This window comes from Pongo abelii, chromosome 3 (genome assembly GCF_028885655.2).
Source record: "Pongo abelii isolate AG06213 chromosome 3, NHGRI_mPonAbe1-v2.0_pri, whole genome shotgun sequence".
Taxonomy (NCBI): Eukaryota; Metazoa; Chordata; class Mammalia; order Primates; family Hominidae; genus Pongo; species Pongo abelii.
The window spans coordinates 144,581,344-144,601,038 of NC_071988.2; the positions used below are offsets into that span (position 1 = coordinate 144,581,344).

Sequence of the window (19,695 nt, forward strand, 5' to 3'; positions counted from 1 at the left end):
AATCTCAGTCAGTAAAGAGGATTATCTATGATGTCATTTCAAACAAATATATATACACACACACACACACACACACACACACACACACACACACACACACATCAGAACTGTTCATAAGTATGTTTTTTTCCTCTACAAATATATAGCGGTCCTTTAATTATGTACTACAAGTGGTTCATGTTGGGTAATGTAAATTCATGTACTTTGTGCATAGCTTCTTGGTGTGTATATTGATTATAAAATTTTTGCTGGTGGTAATTACAGTGAAGGGTGAAGACAACTTACAAGTGTCAGTAGTAAGTGTGATGTGAAACGTTGCTGTTGTCATCCTTCTTAATTAGAGCTGCCTCATATGATGAGAGTATAAATTGTCATTAGGAACCTATCATTAGGAGGTAGACTGCTATATTAGTCCATTTTCGTGTTGCTGATAAAGACATACTCAAGACTGGGTAATTTATAAAGAAAAAGAGGTTTAATGGACTCACAGTTCCATGTGGCTAGGAACCTCACAATCATGGTGGAAGGCGAAAGACATCTCTTAGGTGGTGACAGGCAAGAGAGAATGAGAGCCAAGTGAAAGGGGAAACCCCTTATAAAACCATCAGATTGGGCTGGGTGCCATGGCTCACGCCTGTAATCCCAGCACTTTGGCAGGCCGAGGTGGGTGAATCATTTGAGGTCAGGAGTTTGAGACTAGCCTGGCCCACATGGTGAAACCCTGTCTCTACTAAAAATATAGAAATTAGCTGGGCGTGGTGGTGGTTGCCTGTAATTCCAGCTACTTGGGAGGCTGAGGCAGGAGAATTGCTTGAGCCCAGGAGGTGGAGATTGCTGTGAGCTGAGACTGCGCCATCGCACTCCACCCTGGGCAACAAGAACGAAACTCCATCTCAAAAAACAAAACGAAACAAAAAATCAGATCTCGTGAGACTAATTCACTACCACGAAAACAGTATGGGGGAAACCACCCCCATGATTCAGTTAATCTCCCACTGGGTCCCTCCCACAACATGTGGGAATTATGGGAGCTACAATTCAAGATGAGATTTGGGCGGAGACACAGCCAAACCATATCATTCCGCCCCTGGCCCCTCCAAATCTCATGTCTTCACATTTCAAAATCATTCATGCCTTCTCAACAGTCCCTCAAAGTCTTAACTCATTTCAGCATTAACTCAAAAGTCCACAGACCAAAGTCTCATCTGAGACAAGTCAAGTCCCTTCCACCTATGAGCCTATAAAATCAAAAGCAAATTTTTTACTTCCTAGGTATTATGGGGGTACAGGCATTGGATAAATACACCCATTCCAGATGGGAGAAATGGGTCAAAATGAAAGGGCTAAAGGCCCCATGCAAGTCCAAAATCCAGCAGGGCAGTCAAATCTCAAAGCTTCAAAATGATCTCCTTATGCCTCACATCCAGGTCACACTGATGCAAGAGAAGGGTTCCCACGGTCTTGGGCAGCTCTGCCTCTGTAGCTTTGCAGGGTACAGCCTCCCTCTGGCTGCTTTCACGGGCTGGTGTTGAGTATCTGCAGCAACACGGTGCCACAGGCACATGGTGCAAGCTGTCAGTAGACCTACCATTCTAGAGTGTGGAGGATGGTGGCCCCCTTCTCACAGCTCCACTAGGTGGTGCCCCAGTGGGCACTCTGTGTGGCAGCTCCAACCCCACATTTTCCTTTCACACTGCCCTAGCAGAGGTTCTCATGAGGGCCCTGCCACTGCAGCACACCTCTGCCTGAACATCCAGGGATTTCCAACATCTTCTGAAATCTAGGCGGAAGTTCCCAAACCTCAATTATTGACTTCTGCGCAACCGCAGGCTCAACTCCACGTGGAAGCTGCCAAGGCTTGGGAATTGCACCCTCTGAAGCCACAGCCCAAGCTGTACCTTGGCCCCTTTTAGCCATGCCTGGAGTGGCTGGGATGCAGGGCACCAAGTCCTGAGAATGCACTCAGCAGTGGCAGGGGGGGCCTGGACCTGGCCCAGAAAACCATTTTTCCCTCCTAGGTTTGCAGGCCTGTGATAGGAGGGGCTGCAGGGAAGGTCTCTGATCTTCCCTGGAGACATTTTCCCCATTGTCTTGGCATTAGCATTTGGTTCCTTGTTACTTAGGCTAATTTCTGCAGCTGGCTTGAATTTCTCCCCAGGAAATGAGTTTTTCTTTTCTACTGTATCTTCAAGCTGCAAAATTCCAAACTTTTATGCCCTGTCACATCTTGACTGCTTTGCTGCTTAGAAATTTCTTCCACCAGATATCCCAAATAATCTCTCTCATGTTCAAAGTTCCACAGATCTCTAGGGCAGGGACAAAATGCCACCAGTCTCTTTGTATAGCAAGAGTAACATTTACTCCAGTTCCCAACAGGTTCCTCATTTTCATCTGAGACCACCTCAGCCTGGATTTTATTGTTCCATATTGCTGTCAGCATTTTGGTCAAAGCCACTTAACACATCTCTAGGAAGTTCCAAATTTTCCCACGTCTTCCTGTCTTCTGAGCCTTCCAAGTCTCTAGGAAGTTCCAAACTTTCCCACATTTTCCTGTTTTCTTCTGAGCCCTCCAAACTGTACCAACCTTCACCTGTTACTCAGTTCTAAAGTTGCTTCCACATTTTCAGGCATCTTTACGGCAGCACCCCACTCTACCGTTACCAGTTTACTGGATTAGTCCATTTTTATACTACTTTGAAGAAATACCCAAGACTGGATAATTTATAAAGAAAAAGAGGTTTAATGAACTCATAGTTCCACATCACTGGGGAGGCCTCACAATCATGGAGGAAGGTGAAGGAGGAACAAAGGCATGTCTTATGTGGTGGCAGGCAAGAGAGCTTGTGCAGGGCAACTCCCCTTTATAAAACCATTAGATCTTGTGATACTTATTCACTACCACAAGAACAGTGGGGGAAACCACCTCCATGATTCGATTACCTCCACCTGGCCCTGCCCTTGACACATGGGGATTATTACAATTCAAGGTGAGACTTGGTTGGAGACACAGTCAAACCATACCAGCTGCCCTGCTTTCCACCCCCCTCACCTTTGGTATTCCATAAATACTTACCAGTCTTTTTGCTTTATGAAGTGAAGCACTCAAGCCCTTTTATTACTTACGTTTTAAGATGGCACAGAGTGTTACAAAACTCAAGTTTACCTAACTACAAGAGAAGAAAAGCCAGAGAATTTTGCTGAAGTAGTGTGACCTTCCACAGTTATGTGACATCAGAGACATCTGGTTTTGGACCCTAAGAAGTAACAGGTGGGAGGGATAGCCTGTTCAATATGAACCAGATGGGAGGTAGAATATGTAGCAAAGTTCTCATAAAATGTCTCTGAAATAGAGTGATGTGAGAAACCAGACAAGGCACTTTGTAGAAATACCTTGCTTTCATAGGAGTTTAGCTCAGTAGGAATTACCAGATACATAAGAGATGCTAATGATTTGCAGCTTCTAGATATCATTTCCTCTGGTAGTCTTCATCAAATTGAACTTTTCAGAGAACACATGTGTTTAGTGTATACCTCCCTCTCTCAATGGCTCGTCATGTGTTACTTAATGAAGGGAGGCAGTTTACATACTGAGAAATTCAGTCATTAGTCAATTTCATTGTTGTGTAAACATCACAGAGTATACTTACTTATAAACCTGGATGGTGTAGCCTTCTACACTATATACCATATGGCCTATTGCTAGATAGTATAACAATCATCTGCAGTACTTTGATTTTGTTTTCAAACATCATATTACCAGCCTTTATTTTTATGAAATAAAGATTTTTTAAAAAACTATCATTCTTTTCTGATAATAATGGCCAGTATTTCTGTTAAAATAGTCAATGTTGTTACTGTTACTTAATCATACCTATCAATTATTGAGCTCTTACTATGTAAGATATATATATAGCAATAAGCCATATGGTATAGCAACAGGCTATATTACCTATACCAGGTAGCCTGGTCCTAGGCTACTAACTTATACAGCATGTTATTGTACTGAATACCATTGTAGGCAGTGGTAACAAAATGCTTAGATTTGTTTATATAAACATACAAAAGTTAGAGTAAAAATACAGTACTATGATCTTACGGTACCAGCTTCATATATGTGATTGCCATTGACCCAAACTTCATTATGTGGCACATGACTGTAGAAATAAATTCTATGCAATTTCTTTTGTACAGAAACATTTCTGGTCATAATTTATCAAGTTAGTTGGCATTTCAGATAGCAAAGATGAAGTTCCATTCAAGGAAATAGAGTGCTGATGGGTCCCAATTAAAGAGTTTTGGTTGTACTCTTATTTGCACTGAATCTTCTGTAGTTTGTTTTTTGTAACCATAAAACTCTCATAAAATGACATTCTGTTTTCAGGTTTTCGTCTTTTTTTCCTAATTATATGATGGATCAGTATTGCCTATAAGTGATTGTTTTATCTAATTAGTTTGCTATTACTTGAAATCTAAAACAAAAGGTATTTTGTTCATTTTTTTGTTATTTGGCAATTTGAATTGAACACAATGGAAACTGAAAGACAACTATTGATAGATATACCAGAAGTATAAAATTCCCAAGATACTAAACTAATTTTATGCATTGTTAAACTACTCATGGAATAGGAAAACAGAGAAAAATTTCATAAACTAGGAGGCATTTCTATGTAATATTAGGCTGTAAACAGTCACTGATTTAATTTGTCCAAAGCTATCATCTGTTTTCTATGGTAACATTCAGATCAAATCGTATAATTAGTCCCAAAGTAACAATGCATAAAGAAGAATGTTTCTGGGCTGGGCACGGTGGCTCACACCTGTAATCCCAGCACTTTGGGAGGCCGAGATGGGTGGATCACGAGGTCAGGAGATCAAGATCATCCTGACTAAGATGGTGAAACCCTGTCTCTACTAAAAATACAAAAAATTAGCTGGGTACGATGGCAGACGCCTGTAGTCCCAGCTACTTGGGAGGCTAAGGCAGGAGAATGACATGAACTCAGGAGGCGGAGCTTGCAGTGAGCTGAGATCATGCCACTGCACTCCAGCCTGGGTGACAGAGTGAGACTCTGTCTCAAAAAAAAAAAAAAGAAGAAGAAGAAGGTTTCAAGAATTTAGTTTCCAAATTCAGGATGTTTAGCAATTGAGCAAAGAATTATGATATTTGCTAGTCTTTACTGTCTTGCTCGTGCTAAATCAAATTATTTTGACTACTTAAAATTACTGAAAAGATAAGACGTCGTAATTAGCCATGAAACAGAGGATTGCAGCCAGCACATTGTAAGCAGAGCATAGATATACTATTTGCTTATTAGCCATTGAAGTCTTTGTATTTCAAAAAAAATCGTATATTTCATGCTTATAAAAGTATCTAATTATAACCAATATTTTATCTCTTCTTTGCGCTGTTTAATAGATTCTTTGGGACTTGAAGAATAAATAAGCCTGATATTTACTTCTCTTCTTCTGTATGTTCATTTAAATTACGGCACCTTTGAAGAAGAATTTTTGTCATATTTTATATTGTAAGAGGAAATGCTGCATGATTCTTTTTTCAAAGTGTTTTACTACATTTGGGAAAATTAAAAATGCTATTAAGGATAACATAGCTCTTTGGAAAATGGATAATATGATAGGGAGTGAGACATTGAGGGAGGAAGGGGAGTTGAATTATACTGGGCTAATAATAATATTAGATAACATTCCTTTAGTGCTTATTACGTACTAGAAACTACTTAAATTGCTTTACAGTAAAGAAAAACTCACAGAAAGGTCCCTGCATTAATGCAAAGTAGGATATTATACAATTGGCAGTTGACTCTAGTACTTTGTCTTACCTCTTGACTAGCTTACATTTTTACCTTTTTCAAGGTTATGATGTGGCGAGTAGAGCAAACTGGGCAGTAAATTATTAGTCAACCTTGTCTTAGGCAGCAATCCTGTCATCAAAAGTGCAGACATGTAGGGTTGGCCCAGTCTCCTCTGACTGAGGAAATGAGTACTGACTAACCTGTAGATTTCCCATAACAACTTCCGTTGTCCAGGACATTTCATAGGATCCTGAGATCCTGAATCATACTCCTTAGCTGACAGTGATTGCTTGGTAGTGCCAAACTTCAAGTAGGACTAGAACAGATTTGGAACTAGGAACATATTCCTGAAACTTAGGGTCATTAGCTAGAGAGGCTCATCTTTTTTACTTAACTTCCAAGTAATGTGACTCCTTTTGTTTGGACCCCACTTAGTGTATTAACTCCTAATCATTGTGTTTACGTGCTATTCTCATCTTCCTTTTACAGGTGAGAAAACGGGGCTGTAGACACCTAAGTACCTACTCAAGGGCATGCATCACTAATAACAGAGCTTGTATTTGAATTCAGATATATTGACTATAGAGGAGATACCCTGAGCCACTTTTTTGTTCAACTACCGTACCACATAGCCCAGGATTCCAGGTGTAGGTAGTTAACTAACCTTTCAAGCTTGTTTATCTTGCATTTTCTCTTTGACTTACATTATAATGATTCTGTTCATCTAACTGAGCTGTTGTAAGTCTCCTTTGAAAGCATTCATTCATTCAGTAAGCAGTTATTGAACATTCTCCAATAGGCTTTGCGTTGGGGATAAAACAGTGAACAGAACCTAGGGCTGGTTCCTTAACCTCTCTAAGCCTTAGTTTCTTCATCTGTAAAGTGGAGTTAATAATAGTAAATTCTAGGTTTTTGGAAGTAAATACATTTGTAGTGCTTAACATAATACCTGGCATTTAATAACTACTAGAAAAGTTCAATGTTTCTTCTTACAGTAATTTTTGCAAGATATTCTTATAATAATAATGATTTCCATATAGGTTGAAATATAGTAATTGAGATTGAAATGAATCTACCTCAACAGAGTTTATACACTAGTGAAAGAAAACTGATTAAATAAAACATTTGGGAATTAGAAAAAATATTCTATAGTTGACACACAGTATGGCATTTTGTCACTCTAAGATGCCATCAGTTATAAGACACATCATTATTTTATGTAACTTACTGAAGAAATATGCTGAGAAAATGGTGCTGAGAAATCAACTACAGGAGACAGTCTGACCTCACAAATTTAAAATATGAAAAAAAATTATCCTAGATATAGGAGAAAATTTTGTTGTTTAGGAGATAGGGAAATGATTTATTCTGTTTTGTAACACTAAAGCTTTATATAATGTATTGGGATATTGTTTTATGACTAGAACATAAAAACATGATTAAATATATTTTAAAAATGAAAAAGGTTAAGTGCTCAGTTAAAAGCTGACTGGTATCTTCTGTGTGGCACTAGAGAATCTATATTAATAACTGCTTTCTCCTATAGCTGTTTCTGCACTTATAGTCCAGAATTGGTTTCCACTTAGAGTGGTTAGGGAAAAAAATAAAAAAGTTCTAAGCCAGCTTTCATTGAAAATGAAGATCTCAGGCTTACAGCATTCTGAAAAGAGGTCTGCGTTTTAAAATAATAATCAGGAAATGAGGTACCCTCTTTTAAGCAGCAGCAGCATATCCAGATTTGGGGTAAATTCAATAAATTCATGATGTTATGCACTGTAAAGGAAATTTTTGTAGGCATCATTTCTCTAAATGACACTTTTCAAGAAGGGTTATAAATTTTTTAATGTGATTTTTATGGTGGTTTTTAAAATTTCATAAAATCATAAAACTTTATAAATGGAAAAGTTCTTAGAAGTCATCTAGTACAACGTTTTATTTTTCAGAAGAAACAGATACTCCTAGAATTTAAGAGAAGAGACATGTAATTCTTTTGTGGCCTAGGCAAGACTAGAACTCATGTCTTCTGATTTAATGCTCTTTGAACTATACTACTGCTGTTTCATGTATTATCAGGATTTAGGATAGAAAAAGTACATTTATTTCAGGGTAAAAATTCTCATGTATCTAAATATTTATGAAGAATTTTTTTTATGTTTTAAGAAACTGTAGTAGTCACACCTTAGGTACTTTTAGCCACCATTATTTTTATGTCCATTTTGAAAGTTACTAAAATCAATGGTATTTTTCTGGTAAACAGTTTTTCCAAATTTATACTTAATTGCCTCACATATAACATAGTTTCACATTGGTAAATTTTAAATAGTAAACAGTAAACAGAAATGCTGAGGAAAACAAAGCAAGAGAAGAAATGGAAAATGTGTAACAGATTTTCTCTTATATAGTTTTATGTGGTATGAGAGAGAGTTCTATGACTTTTTTTATTTGTGTTTTGTCTGTAAGTTGTAACTAAGTACTATAGCATACTTTTTCAAAGGCATGAGATGAGTTTCCTTAGAGAGATGGCCTATTGCAGCATTTTACTAGGAACTGGGAATTCTTTGTTATATGTAGGACACATAGGTTTCTTACTGTAGCTATCTCACCTTTAAAATCAAAGTTTGCTTACATTTTACATGTACCATGAAAATTATCATAAGTAATGCTTTAACTCAGCAGTATATGTTGGCTAGCCTTCTTTTTTGGGGTTTCTTACAAGCCAGTTTTGACTGTGGGTGTGTGAGATTTTAAGAAAATGAGGCTGGGCACGGTGACTCACACCTGTAATGCCAGCACTTTGGGAGGCTGAGGCGGGTGGATCACGAGGTCAGGAGATCCAGACCATCCTGGCCAGCATGGTGAAACCCCATCTCTACTAAAATACAAAAAATTAGCTTTGCATGGTGGTGCGCACCTATAGTCCCAGCTACTCGAGAGGCTGAGGCAGGGGAATCGCTTGAACCCGGGAGGTGTAGGTTGCAGTGAGCCGAGATTGCACCACTGTACTCCAGCCCAGGCGACGGGGCGAGACTCCATCCCAAAAAAAAAAAGAGAGAGAAAAGAAAATGAACAAATTTACATGCCTACCATTTGGGACTTGTTATGATATTTAAAATGTATACTAGGAAAAAATATTTTAAAATTAAAAATGAATATATAAGATGCTGGTATATAATTTGGGTAGAGCATTTTATTTTATTGGAGGAGTTAGGAAATTCATGTATTCTGTGAAAATTTTTAGTACTGAAAAATGGAATCAGTATAATAATTACCATAATGGGAGTGAAGTTTCTTAAAGATAGGGGTAAGCACATTTTTTTTTTTTTCTGAAACAGGCCAGTTAGTAAATGTAGTCTCTGTTACTGCTATTCATCTCTGTTGCTATAGTACAAAAGCAGCATGGAAAATATATAATCAAATGAGAAAACAATTGGTTGGTCAGATTTGGTCTCTGCCTATAGTTTGCCTACCCCAGTTTTAAGATACCATAATATCCCTTTGATCTGTGGTCCTATATATCTTTTGAATAGGAATAATTTGGAAAGGGGGCTTGACTTTTGAAGGGAAAAGAGAGTTAATGCTTTGGGAATGTCTGGCTTATATATTAGCTGAACATTTTCCCCTATTGTGTTGCCTGTGTCTAGCAGATAATAAAGTTTTATGAAATCATTTCATTATGTTAGTGATTAAGCATTTGTATTTAAACTTTTTTATAGAGTTGTTTTTGATTTCCTAGGATGTCAGTTTTATGGTTTTTGTTTCCTACTGAAGCTTTGAAAGTCAGCCAAGAATATTTCTCAGTTCATAAAACATTTTCACTATGCTTTTCTCTCCAGCTAGCTTTCAATGATCTGTGGAAATAAAGAGCAAAGGCCGTATGGGTAATAGGAATGCAAAGAATTATTGTCACCTAATCTTCAGCATTAATTACAGCCACTGTTTCATCCTACAACAAATAGCAAATTGGAAAAGTTTGAGTCTCACTGCCTTTTATTTAGAAGTACCTGATTGGAGGTGTCAATAATACATTTTTAAATATGAATATTTTATTAAGAGTAATGAATTAAGTAGCTCCACATAGATGCTACATAATAACAGCATAGAATCACAATTTTATTCAAATTCAAAAGGACTTATGTATATATTATCGAAATTTGCTCCCTCATTCATACCTGCCAACAAGAATGAAATCTTCAAGGAAATGAAAATGTCTTCATCCTCTTACCTCAGATGTCCACCACAGCGCCTAGCAAAGATGCACACAGATAGTTTTTTGAATAAGGGAATAGAAACTCAGAGAAGCTAGAGATTATGATCACTCCACTGGTTATTCAGAGTTCGACTTAGTGCCATGTGTGAACAAATTTTCTTTTAAAATTTGAGACTTGTAAAATTTAAACTGAGACTCTTACATAATTTTATCTCCTGCATAGAAGCATCATCATTTTCATGGTAAAGAATCATTGGTAAGCTTTGGAATAATTCACCTCTCAAAGAACTCCAAAAAGAATTAATGAAGTGCTAAGCCGTGCTAAAAACATTTAATGGATTTTGAACACAATAAATTTAAAAGTGGGTTTGACTCACAAAACTTTGTCAGTGTGCCAAGTATACAGAAATGATAGATATTCTTTTTAATATAGCTGTTAGCAGCAGTAATTAAAGGCCAACAAAGGATAGCAGCAGTGATGAGCATCATACATTTTAGGCCAGTGAGAACACATTTTGAAAAAGACTGCTGCCATCCATGATATATTAATTAATTTGTAGAAAGGTCTCCATGTTACTCTCTGCACAGAAGGCCATTCAGTCACACTTATTTTATTGTAGGGTAATTTAACAGTCTTTTTTTGCGTAAGCAAGCACCTAAGTCAGTAGGTTCCAAATCCTGTGTTTCTACAACCATACTTAGAGCATATAAATGATGATCCTATATTATCAAGGACAAATGCTGTATAGAATCCTGTGGCACCCTCTTCCCAAACAAAAGCTGAGTTGACTGGGAATACACAAAGAAAGAGGGTAGGTAGAAAAAAACAGATGAAGAGAACTTTTGGTATAGATTCAAGAAACCAAAGAAATATGGATTTTCTTTGTATTGGCCTATTTCCTGAGCCAAGCATTTCTGCATCTGAGCACAGAATCTTACAGTATGTTGTTAAAAATATTTTGTCTATTTTAGAAGGCTTTACTTAAATTTTTTTAATTATAAAAATATCCAAAAAGTATAAACATATTCTTATCTGGAAATTTTAGCTATGTAAAATAAATAACTACTTGAGGAATTTGAGAAGCTAAGCAATTACTACATTTGAACAACTAAAACAGTTAAGACTAAAATGTAAAGTACTCTAATTACCAATGTCTTAACAATCTCCTAGTAATACAGCAACAAAATCTCTATTAGGAGTGTATTAAAGGCTGACTGTTCTGAGCATGCCTCATAGTTATGAAGGACTTCAGAGGAGCAGTTCTGATCTTAGTATTCGCTTGGTGGTTTGCATGGCAAAATTTAAGGAAATTTGATACTTTGAACCATATTGTAAGTAAGGCTAAGTAAGGAACTGACGGTTAATCTGGATACATCTGTTGACCTGTGCTGTTTGAAGCTTCTGAAAATCTTCTACCAGACATCACGTTCTTGCCCTTTTCAGCAAATATTTATGTGTCACACACCCGTTAGTTTAATTTATAACTTTAAAAGATTTAAAAGGTATCTTCCTTATGCCAGTTATAGTGCTGACACTTACAATGACTAAAAATTAATATTTAATTAATTTTTATAATTATAATTATTATAATGCTCCAAACTGCTATCTATTGACATTTTCTTTGTGCTAAGTACTATGCTAGATCCTTTATATGTTTTATTTAATTTTGAGGAAGTGTCTTAGTCCCCTTGGGCTGTTATAACAGCATAATTTAGTCTGAGTGCCTTAGAAACAAAAGTTTGTTACAGTTCTGGAGGTTGTGAACTCCAAGATCAAGGTGCTGTCATATTTGATATCTGGTGAGGGCTGCTTCCTTCTTTATAGAATGCCATCTTCTCACTGTGTCCTCACGTAGTGAAAGGGGCAAAGGAGCAGTCTGGGGGCTTTCTTACAAGGATACTAATTCCATACATGAGGGCTCCACCTTCATGACCTAATTACCTCCTAGATATCCACCTTCAGGTACCATCATTTTGGGGGTTAGATTTCAACATATGCATTTTGGGAAGAGGCAAATATTCAGTCACCAGGCAAGTATGATCCTTCGCATGTTTTGACTGAGAAAACTGAGGCTCACAGACAACAAACACGGTGAAAAGTTGCCGTTTGAACCCAAGCATATTAAATATCAAAGTCCTTTCCCAAATTCAAAGCAACCTTCCCAAGGAGTACTAGTCAATGAAGGTTTATTGGTTTTCTTTGGGTTGTTGTTTCTTACGATTACTATAGATTTTTATTTTTTATTTTACTATTTCTAGATCTGTGATATTAGGAAAATGGCACATGTTTAAAAGCATTTAATCTGCTTACATTTCTAGGTAGTTTGCTGTCAGAAAATAAGTTTGAATTGACATATTAATTTTCCTTATTATTTCTTGTGTTGGATTATGTTCATGATACCAGTGCATGCAGGTTCAGGATTGGGAAACAATTCTTTTCAAAAATTTGCTTTTGTCAGGTGGTAAATTGAACTGTGAGTTTAAGAATCACTTGTTTCTCGGTCTGGGTGTGGTGGCTTACGCCTGTAATCCCAGCACTTTGGGAGGCCTAGGCGGGTGGATCACCTAAGGTTGGGAGTTGGAGACCAACCTGACCAACATGGAGAAACCCCGTCTCTACTAAAAATACAAAATTAGCTGGGCGTGGTGGCGCATGCCTGTAATCCCAGCTACTCAGGACACTGAGGCAGGAGAATCACTTGAACCCAGGAGGCGGAGGTTGCAGTGAGCCGAGATTGCACAGTTGCACTCCAGCCTGGACAACAAGAGCGAAACTCTGTCCCCCTCCAAAAAAAAAAGAATCACTTGTTTCTCTTATTCTGTGTTTGAATCAAAACTATACGAATGTAATGAATATTGTCTGTGTTAGTGTGGAATTTTTACTGGGAAATCATGGCAAGATGGAAAAATACATGCTTTTATGTCACTCCCTATGTTAACAGTTTATACAAATCTGCAGTTACATAGAGCACATGCAGCTTATACATCTCTATAATAGCTGACAAAGGTAACTTGTGTGTCTTTCTGCATTTATAGGATATCTTATTAATCTAAAATAGCTTCCTGCTGAATGTTGATCATAATCTGAAATCTAGTTTATCATGTAGGTGATAAGCTAGATTACTCAAGACATTATTGATTTTGGACATTTATCAAATGGTTTTTGCTTTCATATTTTTCAAGTTTTGTTGATTATTTCTTCATTGTTAAATATTCCTTCAGTACAGCTTCCTTTCAACTGTAATAAATAATGAACCTTTATTTTTCTTCTAGAGTACTGATTAAAAGATGGCTGTAGTAGATATTTCAGCTTTACTCTGGCACATTGGTGTATTTGGCTTACAAAATTTTTAAAAATTATTTATGATGGAATGAGTATAGGCTCTGGAATCAAGTAAATGTGCTTTTAAATCCCAACTCTTTTATTTACTAGTTGTGGAATCTTAAGCCATTCAACCTTTCTGTCTCAGTTTTTTAATGGCCCTCACAGCAGTATTTACCTCATAGCATTAGTATTGGGATTACTTAACTAATACCTGTAATGCATGACACAGAGCAACTTACACGTGTGTCAACTCTTATTAATACAGTGTCTGGGAAGTAGGTATTCAATGAACAATAGATAATCTTCATAATTACTTAATTTCCCTTCACAGCACTGTGTGGGAAGTCAGAATTCTCCATTTTCAAGGCTAGAAGTGAGGCACAGGTAAACTTCCTGGTGTAAACATAATTATATACTGAGCTTTAGTAATGCTGTAAACAAATGGTTTATCAGAAACAAGGGGGTTTAATTCTGTTTATGGGAATCAGAGATCTTTTGAGGAGATTATTTTTAAAACAGCCCAAAAAAATGAGCAAGAAACCTTAAGAAATCCTTGATGTTGTTAGACTCTTTAAATATTTGTCAAAATGTAATTACCAGCTGTATAACATAGCTGGAATTTTAAACATCCATAATTTCCCATAATTTTAAACATTATGGAAAAATGCAGTATGTGCAACACAATATAATTTTGCTTTTCTCTAGAGTTTTTCAAGAAGTCCAGTCTAACATGGATTTCTTTAGTTCAAGAGTTTTGTGATATTGGAAATGATTTATTCAAAATGCATTTGTTTATGGAAGAAGCAACTTCTTTTCCTAGGGATAGAGATTGTATTCTATAGGTAAATTTATTACCATAATATTAACCTGTTTTATTTGGAGTTATATGTAATGTTTGTGTTCACATTTTTTAATTGACAAAAATTGTGTGTACGATGTGATGTTTTGCTATATGTATACACAAAATGATAACATAAAGCTAGCTGACATATCTGTCACCTCACATATTTGACACTTTTTGTGTGATGAGGACATTTAAAATCTGTCTTAGCATTTTCAAATATGTAATACATTATTATTAATTATCGTAACCATGCTGTATGTCAAGCTTTTTAAGATGTTTAAAACATGAATTCCTATTCTTTTTTTTTTAACTGAAAAAAAATATGGTTACCTTCTCCTGCCTATCTCCTTTTCTTTCTTCTTTCACTTAAGGAAATGATGTTAAAACATTTTAGTTTTTTCATAACTTATAAGCTGTATCTTTATTATAGATTTTTACTTTTTGAAATGAAACAGTATTAACAAAAATGATGTTTTTAAAATAATTTTATTCTTCATGAATTATACTTGTTGAAGTATTTGTATACATGCTTAGAATTCTTAAAAATATAAATTTTGTCTCTCTTTTTTTTTATTTTTACAAAATATCAAGGAACTAGAATAATGTTATCATCTTCAAGGTAGTTATGTGGTGAAAATGTAATTCATACTCCTCCCAAACTTTGCTGTGCAAAGGGGAAATATTTTTAGAAAGAATCCCTTTTTATGTGTTTGTTCCTGTCCAAACTTATTTTCTCTCAGGTGGTTCTACTCATTACTACTTCTTTGTCAAAGAAAACTGACTCTTTCTCAAGTATATAGGTTTCTTAATCTTAGTAATTTATTTTGAAAGAAGTTCGCGTTGGATTTGTCAGGTCAACTAAAGAAAAGGAAAAGCAGAACAATCTAAAACATTTAGATGTATTGTTGACATTTTTAATGAGTGAGCATTTACAGGTGTGTATGCAAACAAGTAGTACCATAACATCTACTGTTTCTGTTTCTAGGATAATTCATATTTAGGACTCAGAAATGCCCTGTTTGTACCTGTTTTAATATTAGTCACTGATTGCAGAAGTTATTTTGCATAAATGACTTTTGGAATAAATCTTAAATGGAAATGGTGGTCACAGACTGTTATCTTTAGTTAGAAGTAATTTTATTGCCTTCAACATTTCAGAGTTTTGAGTCCATTCTTGATCCCTTTGATTTCTTTCAATAGTTTTGGGACATTCTCAGATAGTTTTTTTGTTGTTGTTGTTTTTTTTTTTTTTTTTGAGGCAGAGTCTCGCTCTGTTGCCCAGGCTGGAGTGCAGTGGCGCGAACTTGGCTCACTGCAACCTCCGCCTCCCGGGTTCAAGCAATTTACCCTGCCTCTGCCTCCTGAGTAGCTGGGATTACAGGCGCACACCACCATGCCTGGCTAATTTTCATATTTTTTAATAGAGATGGAGTTTTGGCTGTTGGCCAGGCTGGTCTTGAACTCCTGACCTCAGGTGATCCACCCATCTTGGCCTTCCAAAATGCTCGGATTACAGGTGTGAGCCACCACGCCCAGCCTCAGGTAGTATTTTTTAAGATATGGCTTTTATTCCCTTCTGTCATAAGGGGACTCCAATTATACTTTTTTTTTTTAGGCCTTTCCACTGGATTCCATATGTCTTTTGCACTCTATTCTGTTTCCATTCTTTTTTTTTTTTTTTTCACTTTGTGTATTCATTTGGATGCTTTCTAGTAACCAGTCTTCCATTTTAAGAATCCTCTGTTCTGTTTTCACTAACCTCCCATTAAGCCTATCTTTTGAGTTCTTAATTTTTATTATAGTTTTTAGGTTTAGGATTTCCCTTTGATGGTTTTCTGATGGATTCCAAGTCCCTGGTGAAATTCAACTTTTTAAAAATTTTGCTGTAGTTCATGTGGATTTTTGTTTTTACTATATTAGCACTATCTCTTGCCAGATTGTATTTTAACTTGTTTCACAGATTGTAATTCACTAGGATCTCTCCTCTTCTTAAGAGAAAATTAAAAGGGAGATGGGATTAAAGCCAAATGATACTCTAGAAAGCCTTTTTCAAAAAATTTCTTGTTTCATTTATAGAACATAGGGTTTTGAGGAATGGGATGAATAGAGATGTCTATTCTTTTGTTGATAACATGGTATTTTGGGCTTTTCTCAATTATTCCATCTCTTTTTTGGGGGCGGTGGGGACGGTGTCTTGCTCTGTCGCCCAGGCTGGAGTGCAGTGGTGACATCTCGGTTCACTGCAACCTCTGCCTCCCGGGTTCAAGCAATTCTCCTGCCTCTCAGCCTCCCGGGTAGCTGGGATTACAGGCGCATGCCACCATGCCCTGCTAATTTTTGTATTTTTTTAGTAGAGACGGGGTTTCACCATGTTGGCCAGGCTGGTCTCGAACTCCTGACTTTGTGATCCGCCCACTTTGGCCTCCCAAAGTGCTGGGATTACAGGCATGAGCCACCACGCCCGGCCTGTTTTATCACTTTATAATCATTATTTTTACTGTAGCTTACTTAATGCCTTGTGTTGAGTTGAGCGTCTAAAGCAGTTAGGATATTGGTAATGTTTCTGTTTGTGAAATTATTTACGCAATCTTGGCTTACTGCAACCTTCGCCTCCCAGGTTCAAGCGATTCTCCTGCCTCAACTTCTTGAGTAGCTGGGATTACAGGCTCCTGCCACCGTATCCGGCTAATTTTTGTATTTTTTAGTAAAGGCGGGGTTTCACCATGTTGGTGAACCTGGTCTCAAACTCCTGATCTCAAGTGATCCACCTGCTTCGGCCTCGCAGAGTGCTGATTTACCCATTCTTAAATTAACTTTAGATGAGTACATGTTAATAGAATGGGATAGTGTGTCAATGAGCTGTGAGCACTTTAAAAATGGCATTAGAAAGCTCCCTGAACTGGCCGGGCATGGTGGCTCATGCCTGTAATCCTAGCACTTAGGGAGGCTGAGGCAGGTGGATCACCTGAGGTTGGGAGTTCGAGACCAGCCTGACCAACATGGAGAAACCCCATCTCTACTAAAAATACAAAATTAGCTGGGCATGGTGGCACATGCCTGTAATCCAAGCTACTGGGGAGGCTGAGGCAGGAGAATCACTTGAACCCGGGAGGCAGAGGTTGCAGTGAACCGAGATCATGCCATTGCACTCCAGCCTGGGCAACAAGGGCGAAACTCCATCTCTAAAAACAACAACAACAACAACAAAAAAAGAAAGCTCCCTGAACTGGGTGCAGTGGTTCATGCCTATAATCTCAGCACTTTGGGAGGCCAAGGTGGGAGGATTGCCTCAGCCCAGGAGTTCCAGACCAGCCTGAGCAACATGAGACCCCCATCTCTATAAAAAATTAAAAAAAATTAGCCAGGCATGATGGCGCAAACCTATAGTTCTAGCTACTTGGGAGGCTGAGGCAAGATCACTTGAGCCCAAGTGTTTGAGGCTGCAGTGAGCCGTGATGGCACCACTGCACTCCAGTCTGGGTGACAGTGGGACCCTGTCTCAGGTTAAAAAGGCTGCATGAAAAGTTTTTTTTTTTTTTCTTACTTGTGATTTAAAACAAATTCAAAATGAAAAACAGTTATACAGTTTTAGTTTTTCCTTATTTTCTGATGAGTTCTCATGTAAAAACTGCTTATAATAAAGCTTAGATATGATATTCTTTTAACTTAGTTATCTGTCAAGTGTAGTTATTTATGTTTACAACATTCATCCTAGGGTTTAAGATATAAAATTATTTAATTATGTGATGAAAATTTATGTACATTTAGATTGCCTTTATTTTTATTTTTATCTGTTTTTTTTAGAGATGGGGTGAGTCAGTCTCTTAGCCTTTTTTTGGAGGATGGGGGTGATAAACAAGTAAACATAGAAGAGATAGTATATATTCAGTGACATTTTATATCTTGGGTTAGGGATTTTTTTCCCCTCTTAAAGGAGAATTTTTGCTTTTGACCCCCAAAAGAAATCAATGTAGAAATAAAGATAACTGCAACACTGTCTTTAGCCTTATTTTGAACTCAGAGCTATCATCTACTGAGTACTATCTACTATCTAACTGAACTCAGGTCTATCTGTCTTCAGAATACTTCCATCTAGATGTTTCAGAAGTACCACAGATTTATACTTGTTTTCTCTTTGGTGCAATTGTTATTCTACCCAAGATCATTTTGGGGAAACTCAAGCCCTGTGCTGTGTGTGTGTGTGTGTGTGTGTGTGGCGGGGAAGGTGGGGGGATTGTGGGGGTGTGGTGTGTGCATGTAAGTGAAATATTTTTTTTTCTGGTTTTTTTTTTTTTGTTTTTTTGTTTTTTTTTGAGACAGAGTCTCGCTTTGTTGCCCAGGGTGGGGTGCAGTGGCGTGATCTCAGCTCACTGCAAGCTCTGCCTCCTGGGTTCACACCATTCTCTTACATCAGCCTCCTGAGTAGCTGGGACTACAGGCTTACACCACCACGCCTGGCTAATTTTTTGTATTTTTAGTAGAGACGGTGTTTCACCATGTTGGCCAGAATGGTCTCAATCTCCTGACCTCGTGATCCACCTGCCTCAGCCTCCCAAAGTGCTGGGATTACAGGCGTGAGCCACCGTGCCCAGCCCCTTTTTTTCCTGTCTTAAAACCACTTACTGGCTCTGTTACCTGCATGATGTCTAAGTCAAGAACTGTGAAAGATCTGGGATTTTGTTCTGCTTGCAGGCTAACAAGTAGCCTTCTGCAGTTTCATGGATACTGGCAGAAACCATGAGGCTCATGGGTCAGAAACAAATGACTTCATTATTGATAGCACAGCAAGCAGCAAGAATATTTGTATGTTTGTATCAGTTCCTCCTTTACACTGCATCCAAAAGAGGTGATGCATATGGGCCATATGGATATCCGCACATCTGGTAGGTTGCATTACAGGAGAGGAATCCCACTCTTGGTTAATTCAGATCTTTTATATTGGGCAGTAAGCTTGCCTGCCCTTTTCCCCTGAGTGAGGTAGGTGAATTGTGTAGCTTCCGAAGCTCTAACCAAACCTGCTCTTTGCTCTGGAGGGAGACATTATTTCTTGTTTTTGTTCTTCACCATTTTAAGTGTACAATTCAGTGGTACTTCAGTATGTTTACAATAGTATGCAACCATCACCACTAATTCCAGAACATTTCCATCACCCCAGTTAGTGCCTTACTCATAAGACTGAAGAAATGTGAAAGACCCATGGAGAATTGTCTCCCAAAACACCCATTATTTGTAAGAGAAAATCATATCTTACACAGATTATATTAATGGCAAAGTAGCATGGGAGAGGGTCACAGAAGTGGGTTGGACGATTCAGTTAAAAGCAGGCAACATTCTAGTTAAGGCACTTGGATGGGCATTGGGTGATAATTGTCATGTCTTTTCTGCTAGATTGTTGCTGTTTTTTTCTCTATGTGCACCTGATTTTATGCTTTTTTTTTATCTAGCACATTATCTTTAATATATCTGACATTGAACATTTTTTTGTTAAACCGCCAAAAAGTTTCAAACT

The 19,695-nt window shown here is 37.4% G+C and overlaps 1 protein-coding gene across 8 annotated transcripts in view; it reads left to right on the top strand.

Moving 5' to 3' along the window:
* Positions 1-19,695, top strand: part of AFG2A (AFG2 AAA ATPase homolog A) — a 409,783-nt gene that overhangs the window by 131,399 nt on the left and 258,689 nt on the right. The window contains exon 14 of one of the 8 annotated variants that reach the window (XM_054554463.2): positions 13,674-13,726. The exons of the other annotated variants lie outside the window; for them this stretch is intronic. Within the exon in view, the coding sequence (XP_054410438.1) occupies positions 13,674-13,713 (40 nt within the window). The 3' untranslated portion in view covers positions 13,714-13,726. The remainder of the gene's footprint in view (positions 1-13,673; positions 13,727-19,695) is intronic. 8 annotated transcript variants of the gene reach the window in all.